Below are 21,844 nucleotides of genomic sequence, written 5' to 3' on the forward strand. Positions count from 1 at the left end.
TATAGTAGTAGTACTACCGTTGTATAAAGTTACTTGATCATATTCTGTTTTGAATTGCCTATCATTGCTTGAATCATTTCCCTATTGAGCTAAAAATATCTCAATTTCATATTCAACCAATTTATTCACCTTAAATACAAAGTGGGATCATTTTATGTCATTTCTTTTGCTAGTTTATATCTCAATTTCGATCTAAAATATTTCTGGACTTGAAAACAGAAAGAAAAATAATGATCCTCATTTTCTCAAAAAAAGAGAGAAATAAACTTTCATGTGTTTATATCGACTATTACAAACAAGGAAGTAGTGATTTTATGAGTTTAGGAAGGGAATCTTAATGGTAGTTTTGGAAGTAGCTGGAAACAGAGTAATGCCTTGGGCAGTAGTTGATGAGGAGGATTCAAGTGCTCGAGAAGCTTGCAGAGCCATCTCTGCATGCAGTTGTAAACATCCAACCGCAAGCTGCATATTCAAAAACATGGTCAAGCTTCCACATTGATCAAATCAAACTGCACCACTACTTGTGAAGCATGGTGGCTCAGAATTAATATATCAGGCGAATGATTCATATGAAATTTCAGCAGTGGCGTAAGCCGATATTTACTTGCTTACCGTGTGGCATTCTCTGTCTGTATCCGACTCGGCTACTTTTAGCGCCCATCTGTGTATCCAGTCGAGCCCTTCTGAGATTTCAATATTTCCTTCAGCCACCGCAGAGGCAACGAACGAGGGGTGGAGGGCCACTAGAATACACGACGCTGTGAAAAGGACAGACCTTCTCACATATGCTTCTGGATGGTGAGATATCTCCCTGTGCAATATAAGACAAAGATCCAAATCAAATCTAAAAAACTATACGATGGTCGGCCCTCATATATAAAGAGGCCAATTAATAATTAACACCAATTGGTGGCACTCGAACAATGCCATTACCTGGATCTTAGCATGTCCAGAAGAGGGGTGGCTAGAACAGAGGCTTCGGGGTGCATTGCTGCACATTTTATACAAACACCGAGCGTGTGGATGAGTTTCCCGAGGACAATGAAATCCCTTCCTAGTAAATTAACCCCGTGTGTCTTTTGATCGTGCCCCTGCATGGCCGGGAGCATAAATGCTGCAGCATATTGAGGAAAACTATTTTGAGACCATTCCAACTGGCTGTCATGTGTTGGATGTTTGAGGCTCCATCGACGTGACTTTCCCTTCCTATTCTGACTTGCTTTTGATGTTAACTCTCTTTCATAAGAATAAGACCAGTTTAGAGGAGTTTCTGTTGAAGAAATCTCTTTCCAAGACCCTGCCCCGGGAGGACCATCATTTCTTGGTGTGAACCATGGTTGGTCTAAGGAGGATATCAGAGTCGCTGGTCGATGTTCTGATGTCAAAATTCTAGTATTTGCAAGCTCCTGAGCTGCATCAGTCATCACATCCAAGATCATTATCCGCTGACTGGTGTCAACATTAGGTGAATAAAGCAATTTGTGCATGCTTTCAAGTGACTCGAGAGGTCTTGTGGCAATTAAACCCACCAGGGCCTTCTGTCTTCTTTCTTCTGCCGAATCTTCTTCTCCTTCGACAGTGGACTCAGAGCAACGAACCTGCACAAGAGCTTTACCCAGATCACTGGCGAGATATTTAAGCTCATCTGGTGATGCACGAATGAGCTTCTCAGCAGCATCAAGGGCCTTTTCAACCTGCAAATCATCCACAAATATTCAGTGATATAACTAACCAACTATATGCAACTTGTAGGTGAACTTTACTAACACACTACACTAGTGTAAGACATAAGAAATAGTAAGACGCGGAAGCTAGCTAATCAACCTAAGCCTCCACACTGGGTGCAACTGCTTACAGCTATCAAGATGTGCAATGTAAGAAGTCATTTAGAAGATTGGTTAATAATCTAGAACTTACACCCTCAGCGTCATCTGATTTTCTTAATGCTCCAACCACATCTACCAACTGTGTAAACTTCCTTTTCAGATCTGCATCATCATCAGTCAAGTCGTAGGGTTGTAATGATGAGGCGCTAGATGTCTCAGAATCATCACTTTCGTAGTCACTCCCTTCTTGAAGGGTGTATTCATTATTTAGTTCTGCTGGATCAATAATCTCATCCGGGTCAATTATATTAAACGCTGATTCCTTGTTCTTCCGAGATTTAGAGACATGAACCCCCTTTTCTGCACTCTTTTGAGTTTCATTTCCTGATATTTGGTTAGAAGAGCTTTCTCTTTCTTCAGTCTTTTCTTCACCAGGCACTGTTGCAGTGGCAGAGACCTCTCTTGGGGTTGCTAAACCAAAGTCCCAGTCAATGGTTTCTTCCTGACAACTATCGTCAAGATACAAAGGATTATCGGGGTCTATAATCTTTGAAAATACTAAAGCAATACTGCTTGCCATTTTTCGAATCAAATATACAGGGTTCTCCAATCTACCTGCAGGAAATGCAATTTTGGTGTAAATAGGAAATTTAGAAAAATAAACAAGAGTTTTAACTAAGACAAAACCAAATCCTTACAACTAATTCCCTGAAGAATTAAGTGCAATGCATCTTTTGTTGCATTTAGATCTTCTTTAGTCATCTGCTGCAGGCAAAGACCTAAAGCAGCAGTTACATCTGTAAACTATGTTAAGGCGCACAAGAAGAAAGGTATAAGCATAAAAGTTAACAGAAATAATCAAAAGATCAAAAAAAATTGTAAATTTCTAAAGTTGTTGTGCAGTTGAAATGATTGGACAAACTCTCTTCTAGACCATGCACCAAAGTGTCAAAGCTACTACCCTTAATAATTTACTAATAAGGATACAGATTTGTTGCTCAGTTGAAGATGATTGGACAAACTCTCTTCTAGACCATGCTACTATAAGATGGTGCACTGCGTCCGATAGACTTCGAGCATTATAAGATTTTGACGAAGCACTTTGAGGGGGACATTCAAGCACAGCAAAGTGAATAATCCATCTCAAGCAACAGGTGGGAAATACTTTCCAGAACAAAAACTTCTCCATAAAAGTGAATCTGACACTCAAAGGTAAGAGGCATTTCAGCAAACATCACAAAAAGAAAGGTCAAGACCATAATCAGTTAATTTGAACTTTCAAGTGAAGTAGAATGGTAAGTTGGCACCAATTTATGCACCTGACAGAAGGGTGTTGTTTGTAGATCCGGCTAAAAAGCATCCATAAAATCCAGTACCCTTCAACCTCGTTAGCTTTTTGAGTAGCCAGTTGACGCAAAAGTTCTTCAGCTATTCTCTCCACTGAATGAGAATCATTTACTGCCTCAATAATCTTCAGCCAGAAGCGAATACCAGGTCTTGACTCAAATATTTCACTCAAGGCAAGATCAGAAGTTGATGACAAGACACTTCGGACTTTTACGAGGATCTTTAGAATCATCTCCCTTATCATGATATCTGCCAGGATGTAAAAACTGTGAAATTAGAGTTTTACTCATGTCAGAGTATTGAGGCTACAAAAGCAGAAACTTCAGGCTTTATGAGTTTCAAAGTACCAGTAGATCCCCGACGACTAATGCGGGCAAATGCTTCTCCAATAAAAAGTATAACACCATTCACGTGGCTGTTATATGCAACATCTGACTCTTCTACAAATTTCAAATCCCATTCCTCCACACCATGGAGAAGTTGACTGGTTAGGTTTTTGAAGAATAAACTGGAAATATAAAGTAACGGATTAAAACAGAGTACAAAAACAATGGAAAATATTTAACTTAAAATGATGTTTCAACACTCAAAATATCATGTAGGCTTGATGAGAAAATTACGGATTCATGATATACTAGTAGTCTAGTAGCTTGCAGGTGTCACGCAGCTGTATATTCAATCCGTTCATTTATTTTAGCTTGTCAGCTAAATCATAAATTTTAAGTGAGCAGTTGTTCTAGTCATAGAAGAATGCATAATGTGTTATAAGCGTTTTATACAACTTTTATGCATATAAAGAAAAGACTGCATTTTGAATCAAAATAAGGATACCGTGGGGTGAGTGAAGCTGGAGCTGCTCGTCTTGTTTTGTCTGGAATTGATGTAATCAGCTGTGAGGTTGCAGAAATGGCCTTCTTTACTTGTTCATGGCTGAGGTCTTCAAAGTGACAATTACCAGCAAACTCTCTAGTCATCTGACATACCAAATCATTGTCCAGCAGGCAAATCACAAGTAATCTATCAAAAATAGCAGAGGAAATAGAGTTAAGTAGAAAACTCATGGAACACATTTATTGATTGATTGAGTTTGAGCCTAGTCATGCTAATAGTACCAAACATCCTTGTCTAGGGGTACCAAGAAATATGTCAGCATTAACACATGTTAGACTCATGTAACTACATATAGAACATAACATTAAGTCATATGCAGATGTACAAGCACAACAAGTAGGCTACAGTGAATACTCCACCGATGACCTATATAGCATAACAAATTCTTCAAACAAAATTGTGATTCATAAAATGATGCTTTGATAAGTGACACTGAGCAGCCACACAATATACAGAGACAAGTGCATGGTATATGACCAAACTGAAAATTTCAAGTCGAGTTAGTAGTCAATATTCACCCATTCTTTCTAAGCTGAATCCAGCGAAACATAAAAATCAATGGTAAAAGTCAGAACACGATATGAAAAACAAATACACATAAGTTCCGGAACAGTTCACAGCATTAAATGTTAAATATTTCCTCCCATCTTCGGACATGAAATAAAAATAACCTTAGTCAACAAAGATTAATCAATGAAGAATATAAAACTTAATTTTCAGAACACTGGTAGAATCTTGACGAATATTTACGACCTTGTAAGTGCCAATTAGAGAGGGGAAGCAGGACAGGAATACTTGAATATGATTTGATCCAGTAATGCAGAAGTGACTTAATATTGAGTGTGAAGTGTTATTTATACAGATATGTGCATGAAGCATAGCAGGTCATGAAAGAGAGCCCTTCAACAGAAAATGTCAATCAACCTCGTCAAAGATGGATATTACTATGATAGAAGAATAACTTATTACCTTTCTGCATTCGAGATCACAGCAGTTGAATCATAACTGCCACTTTCACCAGGCTGAAGACAAGGAACCACCACCTGAACTATCTCAGTGGCACACCCATCTACAAAGAATGCATCATATACATGCTTCCTCGCGGAAGCGGGAAAGCAGGCTAGCCAGTTGGAAGCAACATCTGTGAACCATGGAAAATGCTTTTAGAAATAAAAAGGACTCATTATCAAATGACTAATCGATACAAACAATTCAACTATTTGCCATTTCTCATAAACAGAAGCTCTTCGATAAGAGATTCCTATAAATGTAGCAAGTGGTCAACATAAAGATATCCAAAAGGTAGAACTTAGAAGAGATAACAACCGTAAATAGAGCGAGAACGGTATGGAGACTAGACAAATTTAAGACAGACATAAAAGCTTTCTCAGTGTCAAATAAACTCAGCTCAATATGTATCCATCATGTTTCGGCTTTTGCTTTGGACAACAAAATAGAGTTACATATACGTGCATAAAATGTTGCTAATTAGGAGCACCACTGAGACAGCTACTTTTGCATGTATCAGCCAACAAACAGAACCCATATACTATTTATTATCATTTTTATAAAACGAGTGCAGAAACGGAAGTGTGTCTCCTAATGGGGGTCGGAGGGAGTAGTACTCTAAAACAAAAAGTACCACAATCGATTAACAAGCCCACAAGTGCATGCATATTAGAACTTTTGAATAATATATTCAGGGGGAGATCAAATCATACCATACAACAACACTCTAGCACATACACGGAACCCAGATCCTTTATAGAATACACGCCACCATTCAGTTTTCTCATCTTGGCTAGGAACCTCCACAGCCCCTAACTACCCAAAAAGTAGAAGAAAAAACATTACACAATCATGGCGGGACATAAAAAATCAACAAAACTTGGAAAAGAAAGGAAAACAGATATCCTGGTTTTCTGTATTTCTAAATTTCGATTCCACAATCGAATCCTATAGCTTAAAAATAGGACATATGCGTACCTCGTCTCGATATTTCTCATCAACACTACCTACATTTCGCAAACAAAAATTGTTATTAATCACTATTCTACAAACTATCGATCATAAAATACACATTAGGTCATTTAAACTACCTGAAATAGAATCGGGATTGAGGGGGAATAGGCAGACGGCCAGAGAGTGGAGAGCTATGACGACTTGGTCGACATGCTTGGCGTCATCAATGGAGGAGATTACGTTTCCCACTCTCTCCAGTACTCTTCTCTCAAGTTCTGCCCTTTTCTTCCGGGGTGATTCTTCTCCTCCAACAGCCATGGGAAGTTAAGTTTAAAGTAGTAATCACGCAAGCTACACTGCGGTCAATAAGCTAAAAAATTGTCGGGCAGAACTAGCTGCAACTGATTTTGTTTCAAAGGCGCCACCAAAATCCACGGAGGACGGCGACGACTTGGTTGTGAACGGGAACGGGAGTTTTTCTGAAGCCAATTTAAGGTAAAGTATAAAAATTAAATCTTTAAGCGAGAATATAAAAATTTTCATAATTTTATGTACTCAATTAATTAATTAAAATAAATAAATAAAATTACTGTAGTATACAGTATTTGCTGAATAAATAAATAAATGGTTTAACAATAAACCCTCACTGTATCAGCATCTTCGCCTATTGAAGCAGAAAACAGTTTCATAAACGGCAAAAAGGGGGAAAAAATGGCGGCGGTGGAAGTCATGCCTGAGGCTCGGAAGCTCCCGCGGCCTGGTCGCGGCGGAGTAATCGGCCACGGACTCTCCGAAGAAGAAGCCCGCGTCAAAGCAATCGCTGAAATAGTGTCCACAATGGTTGATCTCTCGCGCAAGGGCCAGGACGTTGACCTAAATGCCGTCAAATCGGCGGCGTGCCGGAAATACGGGCTCTCCAAGGCGCCGAAGCTCGTCGAGATGATAGCAGCGCTGCCGGAATCCGAGAAGGAGGCTTTGCTGCCCAAACTCCGGGCTAAGCCAGTGCGAACGGCGTCTGGTATTGCGGTGGTTGCCGTGATGTCGAAGCCTCACCGCTGCCCACATATTGCAACGACAGGGAATATATGCGTGTATTGCCCCGGTGGCCCCGATTCCGATTTCGAGTACAGCACGCAGAGTTATACGGGATATGAGCCTACTAGCATGAGAGCTATTAGGGCTAGGTAAATTGTCTTCATTGATTCTGTGTTACTTTATTTAAGGTGTTTGATTTAATTTTTAATTTTTAATTTTTAATGTTTGAGGTCCTTTTTGTTATCTAATTTGTATGATCCTCTATCCATATTCAACTGCTGTTTGTTTGAACATTGGCACATTTAGCAGGGTTCTTCATTGGGAATGTTGTTACAGAGTATATGATGCTTGTATTTGTATTGCAGATGTTATTTGTGTAAACTATCAACCCTTTCATTTTATAGATAAATTTTCTGCAAGGAAGTGCCTTGTTGAAGGATTGATTTAGTATGAGGAATCTGTATCATTCAATTAGCAACCTTAACTGATGCTTCCTCTATGTTTACTCCTCTAGCTTTCTTTCAGCTTGGCATTTCATCTTGCAACTTTGAGATTCTATTTATAGAACTTGGATTATAGTCCTTACAAAACAGGAAATGCTAAAAAGGATAAATTTAGAATGAGGACTGTGTTTTTTCAGAATAATGACCTAAGATGATTTTGACAATCTGTGCCCTGTTGTCTGTATTTGCTTTGGAATATTATCTTTGTGACTATAGTATCCAAATCCAATTATAAAACTTGATTTCTGTACCGGAAATACTAGGATTTATATCAGGAATTTGATTTTGTTTCATTATCCTTTGCTGTTTTAGATACAACCCTTATGTCCAGGCAAGAAGCAGAATCGATCAGCTTAAGAGATTGGGTCACAGTGTTGACAAGGTGTGCTTACGCTGCTGAGGCTTATTTCTACATTGGTTTAATCAGTTACCAACTATGGAAAAAAAATCCTAGTCTTGAAATGTTTGTTGTGTTAATCATACAGGTCGAGTTCATCTTGATGGGTGGTACTTTTATGTCATTGCCCGCAGAGTACCGTGATTATTTTACTAGGAATCTACATGATGCTTTATCGGGCCACACTTCCGCCAATGTTGAAGAAGCAGTATCTTACTCTGAGCACAGTGCAATAAAGTGTATTGGGATGACAATCGAGACGTAAGTTGAAATTGTAATTACCCTGGTTAGTTGGTTTTTTTCTAAGAGCACGCCAGTTGCTTGCATTTTTTCTTACGGGAACAGGATTGCTGAGGGAATGTTGATTGTGCTTTTGAACCATTAAAACTCCAATATCCATATTATGATGCTGTAACAAAAACAGTGCAGTAGCTTCTTTATTCAGTCTCACCCTTGATTTTGACACTTCTGAAGTCACTCAAGTGCTTACATTACTTTTTCATATGGCAGACAAGATTATTTTCCTTCTCGTCCCTTTCTTCCTTAGTTTTTTGTTCATGTTTGGAACAAGTAAGCTGATTTCGTGCCTGATTGACTGCTGATTTTGTATTGAATACTTAGGCGGCCAGACTACTGCTTGGGACCACATTTGAGGCAGATGCTTTCATATGGTTGTACAAGACTGGAAATTGGAGTTCAGAGCACATATGAGGATGTTGCTCGTGACACCAATAGGGGTCACACTGTAGCAGCTGTGGCTGATTGCTTTTCCTTAGCAAAGGATGCTGGATTCAAGGTGTTTTTCTATATTGTTCTACGAATTGGAAAGTTTTGTTTCATTGTCATTGCTATTTTGTTTACCTTCAAAGAACTAGCATCTTGGGGAAACCTTTTTGTTAACTTTATTGGTCTTGGTGAATCCCAGTATTTTCCCACCAGAAAATACAGGGTAGGCCATTTCTTCTACTCTACTATCTATTCTGATGTATGGAGAATTCGCATGTTGACTGAGCAAGGGAGAGATTTAGATTATTTTTGGACTAGTTTGGTTTTTTCCCTATGAAACTTGTGGATTGATAAGTTCGCCACATTTCAATATTGTTAGTTTCCATCTCCAGAGATAAATTTGCAACTAGCATAAAAAGGAATTAATCAATTAAAGTTAAGCTGGCATATATAGTTATATGCTTACATCTCCTCATTTCTCATCTCCATCCCAGGCACAAAAGCGCAAAATAGTATCTCTCATTTATCTATTCACACAATCTGGTCTTACAGAACCTTTACAAAACATGATTAGAGTTGTATATGTAGGAAGGAGGGGGGAGAGACGGAGAGAGAAACCATTCTGTTCAGTCATTCTAACTTCAAACTGGATAGAGAGGAAAACTGATTGTGATTTTGTTGTGCAGTTTTATGCTTTTATTGTGCAGTCTTTGTTCTTAAACTGTTACGGCCATGGCCTACTCATGTAAAGTCGTAAAGGCTGATAATTGTAAATTCACATGTAAAATATGATGTTTTTCTTGGCTACTGCGTTCTCTCAGTTTGGTATACTGTCCATTTCTTTAACTCCACTACTCAATCATTCATTTTATTACAGGTAGTAGCTCATATGATGCCTGATCTTCCACATGTTGGTGTCGAGAGAGACATGGAAAGTTTTAAAGAGTTCTTTGAGAGCCCTCGCTTTAGAGCTGATGGGCTAAAAATCTATCCCACCCTAGTCATTCGTGGAACAGGACTTTATGAGCTTTGGAAGACTGGCAGGTATAGTTTTCAGCTTCACATTATAGAGATTGCATTTTCTCAGTTGGAAGTTTGGCTTCTCTGCTAGCTCACTCTATAAGCATATAGCTAATTTGGTCTCTGACTCTCTTGTTATATTCATGTATAGGTATAGAAATTATCCTCCTGAACAGCTTGTTGACATCATAGCTCGGATTCTAGCTATGGTTCCTCCTTGGACTCGGGTTTATCGAGTTCAACGAGATATCCCTATGCCTCTAGTTACTTCTGGTGTTGAGAAGGGTAATCTTCGGGAACTAGCTTTAGCAAGGATGGATGATTTGGGCTTGAAATGCAGAGATGTTAGAACACGTGAAGCGGGTATCCAGGCAAGCAAACAAGCTTTCTTACTGCATGACATGCTTCGTTTTATTGAGCCATTAAATTTATATTCTAGTGAATAAAATCAGGACATTCACCACAAGATAAAACCAGAGGAAGTCCAGCTTGTTCGCCGTGATTATACAGCAAATGAGGGATGGGAGACCTTTCTTTCATATGAAGACACTCGCCAGGTGCGTAACTCATATAAAACTGTATAATTCATTCTTGCTGTCAATTTAACTAAGCCAAACACATGACTGCTTCGGTTCTAAACTGTACCCGCCAAGAAACTCACCCCGTGTATCTTATTGTGCCAATAGAACTTATGTGCTTCTATGTATCGTTAATCCAGGATATTCTTGTTGGGCTACTGCGTTTGCGGAAATGTGGAAAGAATGTGACTTGCCCAGAGCTTACGGGGAAGTGTTCAATTGTTCGTGAATTGCATGTTTATGGGACAGCAGTTCCTGTTCATGGGCGGGACGCTGATAAACTGCAACATCAAGGTTATGGTACACTATTGATGGAGGAGGCCGAACGGATTGCTACAAGCGAACACAGATCGAAAAAGTTAGCCGTGATTTCAGGTGTAGGAACGAGGCATTACTATAGAAAGTTGGGGTACGAGCTTGAAGGTCCGTACATGGTGAAATACCTCAAATGAAAAAACAGTTGCGCAACGCCACCAACACCAAAGAATGAGTAGTCTTGACTGGTAATCTCGCCTGTATATCATCTATTTCCATCTGTGCTATCACAATTTTTACCCATGGAATCGCTTTTGGTTTTGTTTGATATTTTAAGATAAATAGATGGAGTTATAGAAGATGTATTTGTAAACTATACACAATGAGTCATGATTAGCGAAGAGCCTCAGGTGCTTATCTGTTTTATGGAAAGTGAAACTTGATTGATGGCTTTTTAATACTTCCTCCGTCTCATTCAAGATGACCACCTTTCTTTTTTTGTTTGTTCCAATCAAGATGACCACTTTCCAATTTTGGAAATAACCTCCTCTCTCTTCATTAAAATATTCAACTACCTTTTTCCTCTACTTTATTCACACCAAACAACACTTTCTAAAAGCCTGTCCCAAAAATGTGGTCATCTTGAGTGGAACAGAGGGAGTATTTGTAGAAGAGAAAGGAAGCATAAATTTTGTGCTAATCATGAATGTAAGTATAAGCTGTTTAGATGATGTCTTGATGAATGCTCTATACAATAATAAACATGTAAAAATGCCCAAATCGATTCTTGAAAGCCAGTGGTTTGAAAGAAAGAGAAAACGAGAAGGCAGTAGGGGAGCCAAAGGAGAGAGGTGAGGGCACCGGGGATAGTAGCTAGCTAGTTCGAGTGAGGAGGAGGAAGAAGAGAACGTGGACGACGGATTTGCCAAATTTTGTGAGAAAATAGGGAATGACTGTCGGTGAGTGTTTGTGTCTAGCAAGATGAGACGGAGGGCAAGGAAGAAGAGAAAACCATAGTCGCAAGCAACCAACATCTCCGGGCTTCACGGGGGAGAGGTGAAAAACGACGGAATTGAGAGAGACGGAAAGGTCTGAAGGAAAATAGGAATTTTGGGATAATTGAGATTTTAATTATAAAATTAATTTCAGAAAAATTGGCTATACGTTATAACATTTCCGATAAATTTTAAAGTTTACAAGAAATACAAAAATATAATCAAAGTTTGTGATATTAGTTGCTAATGATCTAATACTCTCTCCGGTCCTCAATAGATATCTCATAATTGGATCGGAGGGAGTATGTGCTACTCCTCTGTCCCTGAAAACTAACACGGATTTTAATGCATATCGATAATGTAAGAGAGAGATAGATAAAAAAAGTTTTTGAAATATCGTTAATGCAGAATGAGTCCCAACTCAGGGATTTTTTTTTTATAAATTAAAATGTTCATACTTCTCAAAGACGACTAAAAAAGAAAGAGTTTATATATTTTTAGGGACGGAGGGAGTATGAAATTTTTTATAATACACAAAATGTTAAGAAATTTGAAGTCGCATGAATATAAAACAAACGTAATTACAAATATACAATACCTATGTAACAGTTCTTATTGCTTAAATAAGTTTTTCTTTGCAATTTTCTTAATATTATCTATAGTGTATTTGAATTAAATAACAATGTGAGTTATGATTATATTTTAGTAGATTAAGTATCATATTTTTCTAATGTCACGCTCACGATCGTGCTGCAGCCTGCAGGTATACAAGCCTAACTCTAAGCAACTCTTTTATGCTTAAACTAACTTGATATAAAAAAATCTAGTGTTTTTTAAATGAATGTTGTAAATAGCCAATCATGATGATATATTAAATATGTGCGATTGACATCTCGGTCATTGATTTGATGCGTATGTCTATAAAATAATGATTAAAGTTTTGCATCCATTTTATTCAGTTTTTAGTGTAAGATGAACGCCATGAGTAAATATTTTGAAATGAATACCTGGTTTCCCTCACTTATAATCTAAAAATATGCAAATTAATCTAAAAATATACAAATTCGACCGGTTGTGTGAGCAAGAATTTTATTGATCTAAAAATATTCAAATTCGACATTGAAGAAATTCAACATAAATCCTGTACGAATTAGAATTGGAGTAGACGAAACTATGTATAATTACCATAGAAATCATAGATGGTTATGTATATACAAATTGCTTGAGTTTTCAACACGTGCATTTGCATATGTTAATTAGGACAATTCTCAATTGAAGCTAATTAGCATCACTCTCACTCAAGGAACAAAAATGGATGTCTTTCTTCCAGAAAGAGAAAAATGAGTGAAGTTCTTCTCCAAAAAGGACAAAACTATTTGGAGTTGCTATTGATTGTCACCGGCAGCCGGCTTCTTATCCAGCAAGCGAATGGCCAGAAGCTGGAGGAGCAAAAATCGTAATGAAGGTGAAGGATGAAGAGGTTAGAGTTGTGCCACACCATTTTTCTTTCTAAAGGATGGTTGAAAGTCGTGAAAGGTAACGGGTTGAAAGTAGTCCAAACTATGTATGATTATCATAGAAATCATAGACGGTTATGTATATACAAATTGCTTGAGTTTTTCAAACTTGGAATGAACATTGAAGATGGTTGTGTTGTGAGTTGAGAAAGAATACATAAATTAATAATTTTAATTAAAATAATTTATTAATATTTAAAAATCTAAACTTTAAATATTTAATTGTGTAAAATTAAATATGATATTGAAATAAAGAAATAATGTCAAGGGTGGCAAAGGGAAAGAAGAAGATAATTTTGAAATAATATCAGATTTAGTATATCATCGAAATAATATCAGATTGAAAAAGTGAAAATTGTGTAAAGATGAAATTATCCAGCCCCAAAAGGCATTTTCAGGTGAAAAAAATGCAAAGTGACTGATTTTGAAATAAACCCTAGTCTACGGACTACTGTAGATAGTTTTAAAGTCCATGGACTATTGACGAGATAACTCATAGTTCAGAGACCATTTTTGTAGCTCACTCAATCTAAAAATATGCAAATTTGACAAGCCATAGGAGCAAGAATTTTATTGATCTAAAAATATGCAAATTCAAGCTGTGAAGCAAGAATTTCGTTGACCTCGAGTCTAATTTATCGGGATCGACTAGTGGACATTCAGATTGAAGATTACGGGGGCAACGTAAACCCTGTACGAATTAGAATTTGAGTAGTCGAGACTCCAAACTATGTATGATTATCATAGAAATCATAGATTGTTATGAATATACAAATTGTTTGAGTTTTCAACACGTATAGACTTCGAATGAACATTGAAAATGGCTATGTTACGAGCAATTTTATAGCTTAAACAATATGTGATGAGCATGTGTCAGTCCGATTACTTCGGTTACTGAGAACTCAAACAGGAAGTTTTTCTTATGGACAGTCTTATCAAATAGATCTATGGATTGATATCTTTAATAATAATGATGATGATGATGCAATGTTTTTATTGAGAGACAAAAAAACTAGGCTCATGGCGAACTAAATATTGTAAAATTAATAGAAAAAAAATACTACTAAGTTAGTGAGAAAAAAAATTAGAACATACAAACAAGGACACCATATTATAAAAAATGATGAAATTGCCATATTCTACAAATTTAAAAATCAATTTATAAAAAATAATATTGTTCATAATTGTCACACAAACTTTAAATAAAGTAAAATTCAAATATTCTCCCAGTTTTATAAAAATATACTACTACCACTTTTAAAATGACATAAATTTGAGTAATAAACAATTGATAAGATAAGAGAAGAATAAATAAACAAAAATTTGTATAATATTATTAATAAAAAATAAGCTAACCTCATTATTAAACAGAAAAATTGTTTTCTAAAATAGAAGTCCTTAGTAACGTATATTTATAATCTATATTAGTTTAACAGCAAAATTGACACTTAATTTGGCGCCAAAACAGTAGTAATATAAAATTTCGTATGTATAAAGCTCTGTTTATACCGAAATTTTGCATGACGTAGAATTGTTTGATGTGGAAGAGGAAGAAATGCTTCACTGATCCGATTGTTTAGACCGAAATTTAGCAGAAATGCTACTGAGATCAGCCTACGCTCCACTCCTCTCCTCCGCCCAAAGGCTCTCTCTCTCTACAGTCACCAATTCCCTCACTCACCAACAATGCCCACAACCTGTTCGACAAAATGCCCCACTGCTTCTTGAGCTTCCTAAACTCCCTCCCGCCTCCGCCTACGTCCACCTCCCCTTCTGCCGCAAGCGCTGCCACTACTGCGACTTCCCCATCATCGCCCTCGGCTCCTCATCCAGTCACGACGACGACCCGCGCATCTCCAGCTACGTCGACACGCTCTGCCGCGAGATCACGGCCACCAAGCTTCCCTCAAGTAGCAGCTTCCCGCCTCTTGAAACCGTGTTTCTAGGAGGCGGGACGCCCTCCCTCGTGCCTCCGAGGCTCGTCTCCTCGGTTCTCGACGCGCTCTCGGACAAATTCGGGCTGTGTGGGGATGCGGAGATATCGATGGAGATGGACCCGGGTACGTTCAATGAGGCGGCGATGAGAGAGCTGATGAGTTTGGGTGTGAATAGAGTCTCGTTGGGAGTCCAGTCTTTTCAGGCTGAGCTACTGAGGTCTTGTGGGAGAGCTCATGGGGTTGATGAAATCTTTGAAGCTGTGGAGATTGTCAAAACGTGTGGGGTTGAGAATTGGAGCGTGGATTTGATCTCGTCGCTTCCTCATCAGACTCCGGCTATGTGGGAGGAGAGCTTGCAGCTCACTGTTGCTGCTGGCCCCACGCACGTCTCGGTTTATGATTTGCAGGTTGAACAAGACACTAAATTTGGAGTCTTGTAAGTTTTTCATCATCCTCTGCTATGTTTCCGTTAAAGATGCATGTTTATTTTCACTGTCCCTTTCATTTAATATGATAAATTTTGCTGCGTGAATGCGTCTAAATGCACATGTTTTCATTTTATTATGCTTTTGCACGCTATCTAAAAGTTCAGCCTAAAAAATAAATAAACTTTCAATTGTTATGATTCTTGTCAATTGCCCTTAAATTAATTTTAAGGTGGATATCTGAAATGTCTATAGGCTTAAACAACGTAGTTGTATATCTATGTCGCCGTAACTAGTTACGGGGACATTAATTTGTCGAAAATTGACGGTTGTGTGAACAATTACAACAATTGGAAGTTCTTGTATTTGGAGGCAAAAGTTTTAGTTGTGCAAAGCGAAAATTAGGTGGAAGTTCGTATCTTTAGGTGAAAGTTCTTATCTTTAGGCGCAATTGCCCCTAAAACCTTTTATGATATAAAAGGCCAGCCAACTTTGTAAATAATGCTCTAGTTATGTATGTGTAGATTGACACAGAGGCATTTTGATGAAACTCAAAAGATAAACTCCGTGACCTCAAATGTTATGCTGATCAAGGAGCTTTAACTTCAAGTGATATATTTGTATTTATATTACATAATATTGAGCTTTTGAAGGATTACATGATGTAATGAGCTTTAAGTTGTTCAATGGATCAAAGTATATACGGAGTTGCCTCTGAGCTATCTCGGATCAACTAAAGTAAAGGCCATCGTACTTCATATGGGATATATATAATGGTTGTTTGAGTTGAAGAGAAATTGTTGCCACTCTAAACAGTGAGCAGCTACCTTAAAAACACAAACCTTTTCATCTCACTGAGTAATCTTGAATCCTTGATGTTGTACAGATACACTCCTGGTGAATTTCCTCTGCCCTCGGAGAATCAGTCAGCCGATTTTTACAAAATGGCTTCAACAATGCTAGGAAATGCAGGTTATGAGCATTATGAGATCAGCAGCTACTGCAAGAGTGGATACCGCTGCAAGCACAATAGCACCTACTGGAAGAACAAACCTTTCTATGCTTTTGGTCTGGGCTCGGCTAGTCATATCAGCGGAGTAAGGTTTTCAAGGCCAAGGAGGCTCAAGGACTACGTCAATTATGTCCAAGATCTGGAGAATGGAGCAGTGGACACGCGGTCGGATGGGATTGTTGAAAACAAGGACTTGGCTATGGATGTTACCATGCTCTCTCTGAGAACATCTGATGGCCTGGATTTGAAGTCTTTCAGGGAGGCTTTTGGTGATTCGATTTTAGTGTCAATGTTGGAGGTCTACAGGCCTTATCTGGAAAGTGGGCTTGTGATCTGCCTAGACGAGCAACGAAGAGATGTCGCGGCTGATGAAGTAGTAGTGTCTTCTTCACTCAACGAGAAGCTTGCTTATCTTCGCCTCAGTGACCCCGATGGTTTTCTACTGTCAAACGAGTTAATAGCTCTTGCATTTGGTGTAATATCACCATGACTTGCTTTGGAATATGTATAAAAATTTATTGTGCTCAGTTGAATTCACACAGCTGTTGTACAATGTTTCAACGCCATTTTTCGAAGTGAAGAAACAAAAATCTGTGGATTTTGTAAGCTTGATATACAAAATACAATCAAAAGCATTATACAGGGCCCTAGATATTTTATCTAGTCTACATGTGAATGAAGTGTTACAACAATAATACAAAAAGAAAAGTAAAGCATTCAATTCTCCATCGTTCCATCTTCACGAGAAGTCTTTGCATTCTTGGTGAACACATCTCAACTGAAGATTCTGCACTCTGCTCATTTCTTTTCTGTCACAATGAATGATGCCAATAATCCTTCACCTGAAAACAAGAATAAAAATTAAATAACTTCTCCACTTTGAAATAGCACAGATGCATAGTTGAGAACTTGAGATATCACAAATAGATAGTAAATGGAACTATACACATCATCACCCTTTTCTGGGGGTATCAAACAGTCAGCTCAGATCCTATGTTGCAAGACTAGAGAAAGTTACTTACCGTCAAGAGGGTTTTGATTTTCTCCCAGGTCTTGCTACGCGCTTGAGCTGCGTCAATCCTTTTCTATCCCTGTATATATATACAGGTCCATGAGATCTTACACTTTCATCTTTAGCATTTTTAACTTGATATCATTAAATGTGGTGACTGATTAATAGACAGGGACAGTACCTCTGAGAAAAGAACACGATTACGTAAAACATAGGAAGGAACATCAAAATCAGCACTGAAGCAGCCACGTACAATATGCTGGTGTGCTTCTGCAACAGAATGGAATGAGACACAAGAAATGAGAAAGCATAGAGATTTTCTTCGATGTCCAAAACTTATGCATATTGTTTTTGTGACCAACTATCTATGTTCAATGCAAAATTATACTCATCCTCTTAGCAGAAAATAAAATTTATGATATGCCACGCAAACTAGATGTCAAGTAGTAACCACATACCTTGCCTCCCCGAGCAAAAGGTTTTACTCCTCTTGAGCAAGTATGGGCATCACAGAACTGGTGTAAAAAAAATTCTGGAAGAACATTAACAGAAGGATGTTGTCAACAAACATGATTTAACCAAAGCCATTACATGCTTTATTAAGAAAAAATATACCATGTAGACGACTTGCCGATGGACCCTGATTTACAGGAAAACACTTGTTCGCAAGATCCTGCAAAGAGATGAAAAATGTTACTTAGATCATGTACTAAGAAAGCCTTAGATCATACACTAGAAACCAGGAACAACCTCACACAAGTGACGGTTCCTTGCAGCAGCTGCTGGATTACACTTGGATTTATGAGATTGTGAATTGATCACATAATCACAATGCAAAGCTCCACATAGATCTGCCAAGCACTTGCCATGACTCTGAGGGCATAGAAATCAGAGAAGTGGTATCAGATATATAAAGTTTTCAATGTAAAACTGCAAGTTCAACCAAAACTCAGGCATGCAACAAAGGAAACAAAATACTACTCCCTCCGTATTCAAAAAATCGAAACATTTGAAACGGCACGGGTTTTAATGCACAATTGGTAAAGTAAGTGAGAAGAATTGGTAAAGTAAGAGACAGGAAGAGACAAATGAGTAAAGTAAGAGAGAGGAAGAGAATAAGTTGTGAAAGTGGAGTTAGTAGATTGTGGGGTCCATGTCCTAAAATAGAAAGTTTCTAAAATTTCTATTTTTAAGGAACGGCCCAAAATGGAAATAGTTGCTATTTTTAAAAAATGGAGGGAGTAATATCTAAGTGATCTCATGGTCCACAAACTCAATCAATGATTTGCTTGTAATGCAATATAGATCCAGGGGATGAAGAGTCATCTCTAACGGCTCTGAATTAGCACGACAGTCCCATGTCTTACCCAAATTACTAAAAACAAAGTAAATCAAGACAATTAATTTACTTTCTGTTTTAATACAGAACAGAAGAGGCATGCACACTTCAGAGTTCAACACAGAGCAGGAAAATTCTTAATCCAAAATCCATGGATGACAGAATCAGAACATTCAACAAACCGAGATCAAATGTTTTATTCGTTGACTTCCAAGTAAATGGAAATATCAGCTAATTGATAAGAAATTGAACGGTAAAGCAAGCGGTGACATAAATGGGAATTGCATCGTAACTAATGCAATCACCAACACAAGTTAGTCCAAAATTGCCGAATAGTAAGATGACGTGCTGCAGCTCAAGTAACCAAAGGCCTTTCAAGTCAGTCATCAGTCGTATGATACTCTAGAAACTAGAAATAAGAACATAGGGATCTTTCCCATAACACTCTTTACCTTCACTAATTTGAAATTTAAAAAACGAGATGTGTTTTTTAAAAAGAAAGGTGAGCGGAAAACCTTACAACCTAAGTAAGCAAGCTAACCAACACATATAGAGGGGGTCATAAAATTTCATCTCTTATTTCCAACAGAAAACATGAACAAAATAAAACAAGCATCTAGAACCCAATAACCAGCACACTAAAGATAAATTAAAGACAACGTCACATACAACATTTAGAAGATTGTAGTGCCTGTTGTCAAAATGCTGATCCAAAAATTTTTCTGCTCGGAAGATTTTCTTACAATAGCCACATCGCCATTCATTCACGTCAACATGAATCTTATGCTCCTCCTGGTCCCTGAACAAATCACTGCTTGGATGAAGCCTGCATCTGCTTGAAAGTTGATATTTCTCTTTCTCCACAAAAGGCATAAGATACTGCATCAAAAATAGTTCAATGTCAAAGAAGTCCTCTACATATATCGACAAAATATGCTTTTCAGTTCTCAGTACCTCCTCTATGATCTTCCAGGCTGCTCGACTCCTCTCTCTTGAGCAATGAACTTCTTGATGTTCTTCATTTAGATTTCTAAGCATTAAAACAGAAATGTCAAGATTACCACCAATATGACAATACCATTCAAGCAATCATATCTTTAAATTTTACTCGTATGGTTATAGTGGAAAATGGATTACACGGATGGAATACTACTCCTAATTAGCCTAGCTCTTCATCTATTTCTTTCAGAATGTAATCTATGATTCTATAATATATATACATCAAGGCTCATTCACTATGGATTACATTCAGAGCTGGACTTTTCAGTAGTGTTGCATGCCAAACCATTATGATTACGAAAAATTGTTTTTTGCGAAAATTTTGAAGCTTTGGGTCATCCTATGGTTATTTAAGAAGAATTTATACCATCTTTTAGAGGATCAATATCATCAACAAGCCAATATTTCATACATGACAAATATTGACCTCTCTATTTCTGCCTCTTTCATTGAAGTGACATATAATCAAATGATGCCACTTTTTTATGGCAGGCCATCTAAATTTCTGCATCTTAACTTCTTAAGGCCATTACATCCTGGTTTGATAAAAGTATATAGCTTAAAAATCTATGTTATATTCATCACAAGTTTCTAATTCCCAGTGAAAGGAGAATTTTCTAAGACAATCAATCAGTTGCATACATAACAAGCACTCTCAGACCACATTCTGCTTAACACACTCTTGCGCTATATTCTAGGTTGTAATCAGTCGTAAAACAGATAATATCCACAAACCAAAAACAATTGAGAGGAAATTTTACCTTGAAGTACCTCCGCTGATATCCTGTAGCAAAAAGAAAAATTGCAAGCGTTAAATTCTCAAGCATGAAGCAAATACTCTTTATATGAAAAGAGGAAACTATTGTGGAACACCTTCATGGTTCTACAACTCTCAACATAGCATGATTTGAATGTCAACTCAATAGTATAAAATGAATTTGATCAATGAATCGTAGTACATTCTATCTAATTGGCTGAAAATTGATATTGCGATGAACATATCATCCAATTTACATGATTAAGACACTTGATAGAGCAAGAATGATAAGAGAGTAAAATTCAGTTAAACCTTCTATACAAAAGAACTCAGAAAAATGACACAGAAAGAGATACTATTTGGGTAAATTTTCTTGACTATCAATTCCACACCAAAATTCCCTCAAAATATTAACTTTCCCTGGGAAAACAGTGGCATCAACCCAGGATAATTTTTCTCACCCTTATTCATATCGAACTTTAAGCTCAGGGAATAATTACATGACCCCCTAGTGAAGTGAATCGAGATTTATCATCAAGATAATATCTTATTGTCTGTTTGGAATCTTAGCAAGGACAAATACATCAAGAAACCAAATTCGAAATACAGTAAATTGCTAGAACCTATTAGAACGGAAATGAGGATATTATAGCTAGCACGCCGAATTCACGAATATATAAAAAATTGATACGGATTGAACAAAGATCAAACTCCGCAATTTTGTGGATTAGTGGGAAACACATAGAAAGTTGAAGATTCTCTTTTTCGCCCTTTTCGGGAGGTTAATGAAGTGGTTTTTAGATCTTGAAAGAGAAAATGATTACCTGCGATTGAGAAGCTGCAAAAGAGAAAGAGAGGTGCAGAGCGATGAGGAGTAGAGATATTCCGTTGATGGCTTTCATCTTCCCCATCCCTTACTCTTCTATCTCAATCGGATTTAAACCCTTCTTAACCTTTATTTAACGATCTCTCTCTGCAAACTAATTTCGCCTGCTTTGGAAACATTTTTGGTAAAATAATTACCAAGAGATTCATCATTTATTTAAGGAAATTGGAACCAGAGTTCATAATTTAAATTTAAATATTTCAGAAGAATGAAAAAACCCAAGTAGATGTTTCACACAAAAATGTATACTTCATTTGTTCACAATTTAATGATCTACTTATTTTGTTATTATAGGACGCCCTTAATTTAAAGTTTAGTTATTATTTTTAATTTTTGGCATGCAGACTCTCTATTCTAAGTAGCTTTGTCCATTATTATAGAATTAATATTCTCTCCGTTCTATATAAAAGTAAACATTTTTTCCA

At 37.4% G+C, this 21,844-nt stretch overlaps 4 protein-coding genes across 4 annotated transcripts; 2 read left to right on the forward strand and 2 right to left on the reverse strand.

Moving 5' to 3' along the window:
- Nucleotides 1-218: 218 nt before the first annotated feature.
- EMB2423 (telomere length regulation TEL2 family protein) lies at nt 219-6,521 on the reverse strand. The gene is made up of 13 exons (XM_048110550.2): nt 6,164-6,521; nt 6,051-6,079; nt 5,786-5,888; nt 5,034-5,205; nt 4,005-4,190; nt 3,521-3,681; nt 3,146-3,422; nt 2,814-3,025; nt 2,525-2,623; nt 1,918-2,441; nt 934-1,694; nt 613-811; nt 219-462 (listed from the first exon to the last, which is right to left on the reverse strand). The coding sequence occupies exons 1-13, from the start codon at nt 6,342-6,344 to the stop codon at nt 313-315; spliced, it is 3,054 nt and encodes a 1,017-aa protein (XP_047966507.1). The 5' UTR covers nt 6,345-6,521; the 3' UTR covers nt 219-312.
- A 156-nt stretch (nt 6,522-6,677) lies between these two features.
- Nucleotides 6,678-11,000, forward strand: LOC125216271 (elongator complex protein 3-like). Its single transcript, XM_048117944.2, has 8 exons — nt 6,678-7,210; nt 7,877-7,946; nt 8,050-8,222; nt 8,583-8,757; nt 9,565-9,731; nt 9,859-10,078; nt 10,160-10,264; nt 10,426-11,000. Exons 1-8 carry the CDS (start codon nt 6,738-6,740, stop codon nt 10,735-10,737), a joined length of 1,695 nt encoding a protein of 564 aa, XP_047973901.1. The 5' UTR covers nt 6,678-6,737; the 3' UTR covers nt 10,738-11,000.
- A 3,480-nt stretch (nt 11,001-14,480) lies between these two features.
- On the forward strand, nt 14,481-17,064 carry LOC125215534 (Radical SAM superfamily protein). Its single transcript, XM_048116976.2, has 2 exons — nt 14,481-15,425; nt 16,301-17,064. Exons 1-2 carry the CDS (start codon nt 14,650-14,652, stop codon nt 16,914-16,916), a joined length of 1,392 nt encoding a protein of 463 aa, XP_047972933.1. The 5' UTR covers nt 14,481-14,649; the 3' UTR covers nt 16,917-17,064.
- Nucleotides 17,003-21,611, reverse strand: LOC125215535 (C2H2-like zinc finger protein). Its single transcript, XM_048116977.2, has 10 exons — nt 21,358-21,611; nt 20,538-20,560; nt 19,732-19,807; nt 19,447-19,656; nt 18,189-18,311; nt 18,054-18,111; nt 17,897-17,970; nt 17,620-17,708; nt 17,449-17,517; nt 17,003-17,268 (listed from the first exon to the last, which is right to left on the reverse strand). The coding sequence occupies exons 1-9, from the start codon at nt 21,442-21,444 to the stop codon at nt 17,451-17,453; spliced, it is 807 nt and encodes a 268-aa protein (XP_047972934.1). The 5' UTR covers nt 21,445-21,611; the 3' UTR covers nt 17,003-17,268; nt 17,449-17,450.
- Between the last annotated feature and the right edge of the window lie 233 nt (nt 21,612-21,844).

This window comes from Salvia hispanica, chromosome 3 (genome assembly GCF_029641045.1).
Source record: "Salvia hispanica isolate PSC_SH4W2 chromosome 3, Shi_PSC_v1, whole genome shotgun sequence".
NCBI classification, from domain to species: domain Eukaryota; kingdom Viridiplantae; phylum Streptophyta; class Magnoliopsida; order Lamiales; family Lamiaceae; genus Salvia; species Salvia hispanica.

Excerpts from the sequence above, each read along its gene's own strand:
- EMB2423 (XM_048110550.2), bottom strand. The coding sequence starts at position 6,344 with ATGGCTGTTGGAGGAGAAGAATCACCCCGGAAGAAAAGGGCAGAACTT. Across the intron at positions 3,026-3,145 it reads AAACAACACCCTTCTGTCAG|ATTCACTTTTATGGAGAAGT; the intron begins GTGCATAAATTG and ends TTTGAGTGTCAG. Across the intron at positions 463-612 it reads CAGACAGAGAATGCCACACG|CTTGCGGTTGGATGTTTACA; the intron begins GTAAGCAAGTAA and ends TTGAATATGCAG.
- LOC125216271 (XM_048117944.2), top strand. The coding sequence starts at position 6,738 with ATGGCGGCGGTGGAAGTCATGCCTGAGGCTCGGAAGCTCCCGCGGCCT. Across the intron at positions 7,211-7,876 it reads ATGAGAGCTATTAGGGCTAG|ATACAACCCTTATGTCCAGG; the intron begins GTAAATTGTCTT and ends TTGCTGTTTTAG. Across the intron at positions 7,947-8,049 it reads TGGGTCACAGTGTTGACAAG|GTCGAGTTCATCTTGATGGG; the intron begins GTGTGCTTACGC and ends TTAATCATACAG.
- LOC125215534 (XM_048116976.2), top strand. The coding sequence starts at position 14,650 with ATGCTACTGAGATCAGCCTACGCTCCACTCCTCTCCTCCGCCCAAAGG. Across the intron at positions 15,426-16,300 it reads GACACTAAATTTGGAGTCTT|ATACACTCCTGGTGAATTTC; the intron begins GTAAGTTTTTCA and ends GATGTTGTACAG.
- LOC125215535 (XM_048116977.2), bottom strand. The coding sequence starts at position 21,444 with ATGGGGAAGATGAAAGCCATCAACGGAATATCTCTACTCCTCATCGCT. Across the intron at positions 20,561-21,357 it reads TTGCAGCTTCTCAATCGCAG|GATATCAGCGGAGGTACTTC; the intron begins GTAATCATTTTC and ends TTTTTGCTACAG. Across the intron at positions 18,112-18,188 it reads GGAACCGTCACTTGTGTGAG|GATCTTGCGAACAAGTGTTT; the intron begins GTTGTTCCTGGT and ends ATCTCTTTGCAG.